Source organism: Pediculus humanus, genomic scaffold (genome assembly GCF_000006295.1).
Source record: "Pediculus humanus corporis 1103172107496 genomic scaffold, whole genome shotgun sequence".
NCBI classification, from domain to species: domain Eukaryota; kingdom Metazoa; phylum Arthropoda; class Insecta; order Psocodea; family Pediculidae; genus Pediculus; species Pediculus humanus.
Window position 1 is genome coordinate 79138 of NW_002987112.1, and position 8209 is coordinate 87346.

Below are 8209 nucleotides of genomic sequence, written 5' to 3' on the forward strand. Positions count from 1 at the left end.
ATTACTATTATTATTATTATTATTATTATTATTATTATTATTATTATTAAAATATTGTCTTTTTGTATACCAGATGTTTCACGTTAACTTTTTTTTTTTTTATTTATGTGTGTGACCAAATAGGTCAAGGATTTGTTATTGAAATACCTTTTATGGATAACCTCGACCTTAAGGGAGAGATGTCACACAAAGTGAAATTGCAATAATTGAAAAAAACCGTCTGCAAAATATTTTCGTCAATTTAAACGCAATATTTTCATTCGGTTGGTTTTTTTTTTTTTTTTTTGTAAAATAAAATAAAATCAAAAAGAAAAAAAAAAAAGAAAAAGAAAAAATTACTATAGGCTATAAAAAGTTGATTTTTCATTAATCAAAGTTGGTATCATGTAGGTTTGAAAAAAAAAAGAAAATAATTCCCCTCCTCACTTTTTTTCTCTTTTTTTTTTTTAACTGGATTGCAAACTTGTAGACATTATTAATTTCCATATGTAATGAACGTTTTTTTTTTTTTATTTAATAATCACATTTAGCTTTTATGAATTGATATACAATTACACCTTTGATTATTTTTATTATTTTAAATTATTTATTTATGTGTTAATAAAAGTGAGGCTGCTAGCATAACAAATTTTTTTTTTTTTTAAACTAATTTCAAAGCACTTTAAAAAAATTAAAAAATTACTTTTAGACACACGAAGCATTTTAAAATACAAAAAAAAAAAAAAAAAAATCAAAAAATTTGCAAACTGAATTCCTTAAAAGCAACTATGTATAAATTTAAAAAAAAAAAAAAACCAATAATTTCCTTTGTCACACAAAATGCCAAATTTACTAAAATGCAGATGAGTATTCATTCAAACACATTTTATATAATCATTCATACAATTTGAATTTTTTCACTTGAAATTGTAAATCAATTATAATTTGGAAAGCTTGTACACAATCGATATTTAGACTTTTAATTATAACTTTACCTCGTTTTTTAACAACTGAAATATTAATTGAGTTAAATCCAAAAAAAAATTTTAAATTAAAAAGTTTTGAAAAAAAGCTTTTAAAATACTTAAATTCTTAATTCAAAAAAAAAAAATTAAATATTATTACAATAATGCTTTGCTCGTAAGATATTTTTCGAATTCTTATTAAGCCAAATATAAATTTAAAGATGTAAGAAAATAATATTTAAACTTATTTTTGCTCAAGAAAAATTTTATGTATGTTATTAAAATACTTATTTAAATTATTCAAAACTAAAGTAAGTAAAAAACAAAATTAGATAAATATATTAGAAACATTTAGGCAGAAAAATGATCCCTGATGCGATAAATAAATATTCATTAAAGAGCTTTTAATTGTATGTTTTAAAAATGAAGTTTCTAATGATTAAATTAAAATAATTTTAAATAAATTATTGAACTGAATATATATATATAAAAACTATAAATTTCATACTATTTATGTTTAAAAAAAATAATGTTTGTTTAAAGAAAATTCTTGTAATAAAATGTTTATATTAAAACACAAAGACATTTGTGCACAGCATTTGTAAAAATGAAAAAAATATTGGTAGAGCGTTTGACAAGTGACATGACCATTACGAAATTAGTTTAGAAAGCTGAATTTTAATAAATATGTTATTTACTATAATGCTTTGACGATGAGTATAAATTAATAAAAAAATTTTTAATAATAAATTCGCAGCATTCAATTAAAATAACATATTTCAGTTTTGTGTAAGAAACAGCGAAAATGAATCATTCATGTTGAAGCCTACCTGTCTTGTATCATAAGTATCCTGAGATTCAAAATCCCTTGAATAGTTTTTTCGTAAATCTTCTCTATCCATTTTAATGAATTTCAATAAATTAAATTAATATATATATTTACAAATTTTTTTTGCTAATCAAACAATAAACACAAATTTTAATTTTTGCCTTTTCGGTCATAGCCTTGCTGGGAGCCTACGCAAATTTGTCGGAGAAACTGTGTTATGGAATACTGTAAAATACACTAAAAAACTCTTCACTTCTTTAACAATAATATATAAGTATATAATAATATAAGGTTAAAAAAAACTACCAAACAAAAATCAACATTTTTTTAAAACAAAAAAAGGCATAAAGCTCAAAAAATAAAAACTACACATCTCACTCCTCCATTTTGGTCATTTGCGATCGAACTTGACTAATTACTGAACGTATATTCGTACAGGGAGTAAAATTCCTAAATTTATTCAGGGCCTTTTTCTAACGTGTTTATCCGTTATTACAGAAATCGGTCTCATTCCTAAGCCTAAACACTCGTTGAAAAACTTTAGCAATTATGTTGCAACAAGACGATTTTTGCGTTTACTTAAAAGCTTGGTGCCAAAATTTTAATTTCCTAAATCAATCAGATTCCAATTGAAGTTTTTAATAATATCAAATTTAAAAATTATAAAGTAATAATTAGAAAAAATTAAAAGGCTTTTATAATATAAATTTATATAATATACATGTATACAAATAAACTTGGACATCTATCTTAGGCGCTTGACAGTAATCTAGTAATACTAAAATAAAATTTTGCTTAAAAATAAAATTCTTAATTTATAAAATCAATGACAGCCACAACTTTTTACTACCATATTTTTATATTTTTTTAAAGTGACATTAGATTCCTCGACAAAAAACAAAACTGATATGGCTGTTAGTTTGGTAGGTGCACAACATGGCTTTGGAACATTAACTGGATTCATTAAATGAACTAATGTTTGAACTATGGCATGATTTGTTGCATTCATATGAGCATTTAATGGAAAATTACATTCTCCACTACAGTAAAATGCTTGGTATCCATCGGGAGCAATAATCCAATCATGCCATTTTAAATCTTTAAAACTAACATAAAGGTTTTGTATCTGACAACTTCTAGATGTCCAGTGGGATGGAGAATGTAATAATGGATTCCTGCTTGGATTATTTTCAGATTTCTTTTTTCTTCTTCTCGCTTCTCTTGTCTGCCTTATTTTAGCCTCTTTTACACCTGACGATTTAAAAAAGGCAACTAAAAACGGTTGGTGTTCTTCATCTGTTTTAGAGGATACCAAACCTATTTCTTCAGGCTTTATTTCACAATCTAAAAAAAAAATTTTTTTTCTATAATTTTCAATTTAAGACAAAATAAAAAAAAAAAAAAAAACTGAAATTGAAACTTACTTGGATTTTGATGTGATGTAACAGATATGTATAGACCTAAATTTGTATTTGGTATAGCAACCCATCTGCTTAAGGGTTTTGTCATATTAAATGTTAACCAAGTTTCACTGGAAAGTGTCGTATTAATTGAATCAACATATTCAAGCTCATTTTCTCTAAAAAGATATTAAGAATAATACAATTTGGACACACTTTTACAATGTTGGATGTACTTAAAAAAAAGCACTAAATTTCAATTATTAATTCTGAAATTAATGCTGGCAGAATACTACTAACCCTCTTTTATCTGTGACGACTTGATAAATTGTAACTGTAAATGATGAATGATTTGTTTTGTGAGTGAAATTTAAACTTTGGTACAATCTTAATTCACTTCCGACAATACTGTCTTCAACTGAAACTTCAGCAACATCAAACCATAGTCTTTTACCTCTTTCATGTCTTAACCCATCTACTTTATCTAAAAATTACAGATATTTTTGCACAAATATTATATAATTTAAAAGACCTAAAGATATTTTTAACAAATACTCTATTTAAGATGTAAGTAAAAACGTAAACTTTAAAAATTTCCACTGAACAACAAACCATCATAAAAAAAAAAAAAAAAAATTTCATTTAAAATAAAGAAAGTTGTACTAACCCTGAGGAAGAAAACTCATGATAACATCACTTTCATCGATGGCTTGTTGATCTTTACCACTTAAACTGAATTCACTTCTAGCAGTTCTCACATTTGGATTATCCAATAAGCTCATATAAACATCCAATAAAAATTTTGGAGCAGAACTACCCAAATGTACGGGCAAACTTTGACGGGGTCGAGGGCGAGAAGGTAAACCCAACAAATTTAACATTTCATGTTCAACTTCTCTTTTTTCTTGACGAGTTAAAAATCTTTGTATAATCGTTTGATCTTTTCCATTATCATAATAAATTCCGGAAAGACGAGCACTTACTAAATAAAAAGTGCAAAAAAATGGAGCCAAATTGATAAGATTCATTAGATTATGTTTAATTAGTAAGAGAAAAAAAAACAAAACAAAACCAGGAAAGGAATGCGCGTCGATCACTTAATATATGTTTCTTCTGAGTCGATGGCTTTGTACCTTAAAATAAGGACCGTTTAAAAAACATAAACTAAAAAAAAAAAAAAAAAAACTTTTTTTTGCACTTAAAAAATGCGTTATTTATTTAAAAAAAAGTTTAACTTATTTATACAAAAAAAAAAAAAAATTTATTCACAGATTAAAAAAAAAAAAAAAAAAAATAAACAAATTCACAAAACCACTAATTGATTCTTGCCCACGCTAAAACTCTTTCATAATTGCGTCAAATTATTGTACCAGACGATTATTGTACATTTCAAACAATAAAATAAGTCAAATTTTATTTAACGTATTTTTCCATAAATTTCCTATGAAAATCAGAACGCAAAGAATCATTTATAAAATTATCTTTCTTTTTTTCAGGCTCCGACCTGGCGCAATTTTTAAAAACTACGTCATCATCCCATCTTCTTTTTACCTGAGAATTATATATATGTATTAAATTACATTAATGTAATGTCATTTAAGTTGGAGGACATTTTTGCATTTGAAAAATAAAAAAAAAAAATATAATTTTTTCCATTAAAAAATTATCTAATAATTGTAAACAATTATTATTTTTTTTTTATATGTGGCCTAAAAATTTATTATTATTTAAAGAAGCTTAAAAAAATCATAAATAAAAATTTCCACACAGAAATTTTGTAAATAAAAGGTCAAGTTAATGCTATTATAACCGATGATTTAATTTTTTTTATCATATTTTTTTTATCAGAAAACAATAAATAATATACATCTGAGAGTTTTACATTACGATTTTAGTTGAAAATATTTTTTTAAAATTTATTATTATAAATGTGTTAAACTGTAATTGACTACAATCATGTTTTAAAACAGTAGTCAGCTATAATTGCAAAAAAAAAAGCATTACAATGTTATTTTTTAAAAAAGTTTGAAATAAATATTACAAATCGAATGAAATAAAAAAATTCTAATTTCGTAGTACCTTGTATATTTAGGTATGCTTCATGTTTCAACAGGTGTATGAGTTATTATATATATATAAACACTTTTGCAATAAATGTTAATAAATTTGGGTTTGAATTGAAATGAAAAACTTACAATAAAATCAAATTCAAACAACTTACAAAGCGAAAAAAGTTACTTCAAAATTGTAATGAAAAGTAGTTTTCAGTAAATATGACTCACCTTAATATCTGTTTTAGTGGCTTGTGCAGCATAATTTAATAAAGGATTCCCACTAAGAATATTTTCCATTCTAATTCTTTCTTCCTCCTGACGTTTTTCAGCTTCCTTTCGAGCATTTTCAGCAGCACGTTCTTTTTTTATTCTACTTAATTCTGCCATTAAAGCAGCCGTATCATCATCAGATTCATTTTCATCCGAATCATCATCCTCGTCCAGAGGATCATCTGCATCCAGACTCGCAGCAGGAAGTTGATCAAGTTTAACTCTCTTACTTTCCCTTGAATCTCCATCTCGACGACTACTTTTTTCTTTTTCATGTTCGCGGTCTTCTAATTCTCTTCTAAAATCACGAGATCTTAATTCTTCAGATGTTCCTTGTCCATGTTCTCTAAATTTTAATTTGGTGTGACTTGGTAAATCTCTACTCGAATACTGTTTTGAAATGGCACTCAAATCCTTTTCTCCACGACCTTGACCACCTCGTGCTGGTTCAAAAGTCGGCCTAGCTGCAGTGGTCATATTTAATAAAACTTCTAGTTAACCTTTTTTTATAATTTCTAAACACTTATATTTATATAAAGTCTTATAAAAATAATAACAATATTTGGGGCCCTAAAAAACAAATATTTCTAATAACTTTTAAAAGTATTTCTTTTTTTTTAAATTGAAAATTATTTACCCAAGAAAACATAAAAAATTAAGCAAACGCGATTATTAATAAAATCACAAATTATTTTTTTTTTAATAATTATCATTAAAATCTATATTTCAGGTATAAGGTAATAACTTCCAACAGTAAAAAGACACGTCATTTGATAAAGTCAAGTATGGCGTCCAAAACAAGCAAGGAAAATTTAAACTCGGTAAAATATTAAAATTACCTTATTATGTTTGTTTTAAAAAATTCAATAAATTTTTAAAATTAATGACAAAAGTTATAAGGCGTCATAATTTTAATAAAATTTTTTTTAATTAGGAAAAAAAAATAGTTAATAAATGGGATGGTTCCGCATGCAAAAATGCTTTAGACGACACTGTCAAAGAAATTCTAACCAAAAAATTTAATTATGTCGAAACCTTTGGATTAATTGACATAAGATTATGTTTATGCGGTGTAGCTGTTGGTGTAGCATTGTTTGCTCTACTATGGGATCAGTTATATCCTTTTCCTTTATCCAGAAGTGTTCTAGCAGTTTGCGTATCGACCTATTTTATTGTGACAGGAATACTTACACTGTATACGTCATACGTAGAAAAAGGAATTTTTGCTGTTACTGTTCAAAAGAATGGGAAAAATTCTGGATCTGATAATATTTGGGAAGCTAGTTCATACATGAAAAAGTTTGTATTTCTCCCTTTTTTCCCCTCCCCCCCCCTAATCTTGGAGGAATTTATCATAAATTAAATTTTTAAAATTTATAGATTTGATGATAAGTACAATCTCCTACTCATATTAAAAGATGGAAAAAGTGGAAGCATTCGTGAAGCTGTGTCTTGTAAATCAGTTTCTCAATACATAGATGAAAATGGTACAGTTATTTATGATCTTGTCGAAGTTGAAGTTTCAAAATTACATAACAGTTTACTAACTGAGAAAAAAGATAAATAAATAGACTGATATTAGTTACATTTTATCAACCTGTTTTTTTTTCTTATGTTTTTTTTCTCGATTCAGTATTTTATATGTAATTTTGCCCACATAATATTTATTATACTATTTAAAAAAAAAAACCAAATCAATGTTATTTAAATCTTACACATAAATAAAGGGTTTATGATAAATAAATTTTGGTGTATTTTAATTATTTTTCATTAGCTAATGGTTAAATTAAAAAAAAAAAAAAAAAAGAATTTTTTTAAAACAAATAATTGTTTTATTTAAATAAAACACATACAACACTGATAGTAAATAAAATCTATAAAAAACAATATTGACAAAAATTACTTATTTAAAAAAAAAAAAAAGAAAACATTTTGCAAGATAAATATCTAATGTGTGATAATTTAATTATATATATTATTTCATTTAAAAAGATTAATAATATAAAAATGTGATTATAAAAAATTGTAAATACTTTTTTTTTTTTTTTTTTCTCTCTAAGTAAATGAACCTTCATCTATTTAAATGTATTATTATTATTATTATTATTTTTTTTTTTTTTTTTTTTTTTTTTTTTGATATCAAACCATAAGTAATTGATTCATTCATTTTAAATAATAATAATAATGTAAATACTATAAAAAAAAATTTTTAATTCTAAAAAATATATATAATTACAATAATAATAATAAAATGATACTAATATTTGCCTCAGCCCTTTAATTTTATTTTTAAAATAATAAATTAAATTTTTTAATTCAATTTAACAATCATCAATCGTTATAAAGGGAAACAAAATAATAATAATAATTTTTCGAACCGAGAAAAAAAAAAAAAAAAGGGCACTCAACTAATGGCAGCTCAACTAATTTTGCTACAGAAAATACTTAAATAATTTTCTAAAAAATCTAATTCATGGCAGCTTTTTTTTTTTTTTTTTTTTAAAAAAACGTTTTTTTGCCAATTAATTAATTATTCTTCAACGTATAAAATTTTGAAAATTAAAAATAAAAAAAAAAAAAAAAATTTATTGTGTAGAAAAAACATGATTATTAAAAATCACAATTATAAATAATTAAAGCTCAATAAATAATTATCTCACTAAAGATTTAAATTTTTTTTTTTTTAAATTAAAATTAAAGAAAATCTCGATT

At 24.2% G+C, this 8209-nt stretch overlaps 3 protein-coding genes across 3 annotated transcripts; 1 reads left to right on the plus strand and 2 right to left on the minus strand.

Moving 5' to 3' along the window:
• Positions 1-2596: 2596 nt before the first annotated feature.
• Phum_PHUM150910 (Univin precursor, putative) lies at positions 2597-4201 on the minus strand (the record flags this gene model as incomplete). Its single annotated transcript, XM_002424732.1, has 5 exons — positions 2597-2951; positions 3030-3117; positions 3198-3352; positions 3474-3657; positions 3841-4201. 5 exons carry the CDS (start codon positions 4199-4201, stop codon positions 2597-2599), a joined length of 1143 nt encoding a protein of 380 aa, XP_002424777.1.
• A 385-nt stretch (positions 4202-4586) lies between these two features.
• Positions 4587-5974, minus strand: Phum_PHUM150920 (pre-mRNA-splicing factor cwc15, putative; the record flags this gene model as incomplete). Its single annotated transcript, XM_002424733.1, has 3 exons — positions 4587-4724; positions 5215-5252; positions 5452-5974. 3 exons carry the CDS (start codon positions 5972-5974, stop codon positions 4587-4589), a joined length of 699 nt encoding a protein of 232 aa, XP_002424778.1.
• A 308-nt stretch (positions 5975-6282) lies between these two features.
• On the plus strand, positions 6283-7064 carry Phum_PHUM150930 (microsomal signal peptidase 25 kD subunit, putative; the record flags this gene model as incomplete). Its single annotated transcript, XM_002424734.1, has 3 exons — positions 6283-6318; positions 6432-6796; positions 6878-7064. 3 exons carry the CDS (start codon positions 6283-6285, stop codon positions 7062-7064), a joined length of 588 nt encoding a protein of 195 aa, XP_002424779.1.
• Positions 7065-8209: the final 1145 nt, after the last annotated feature.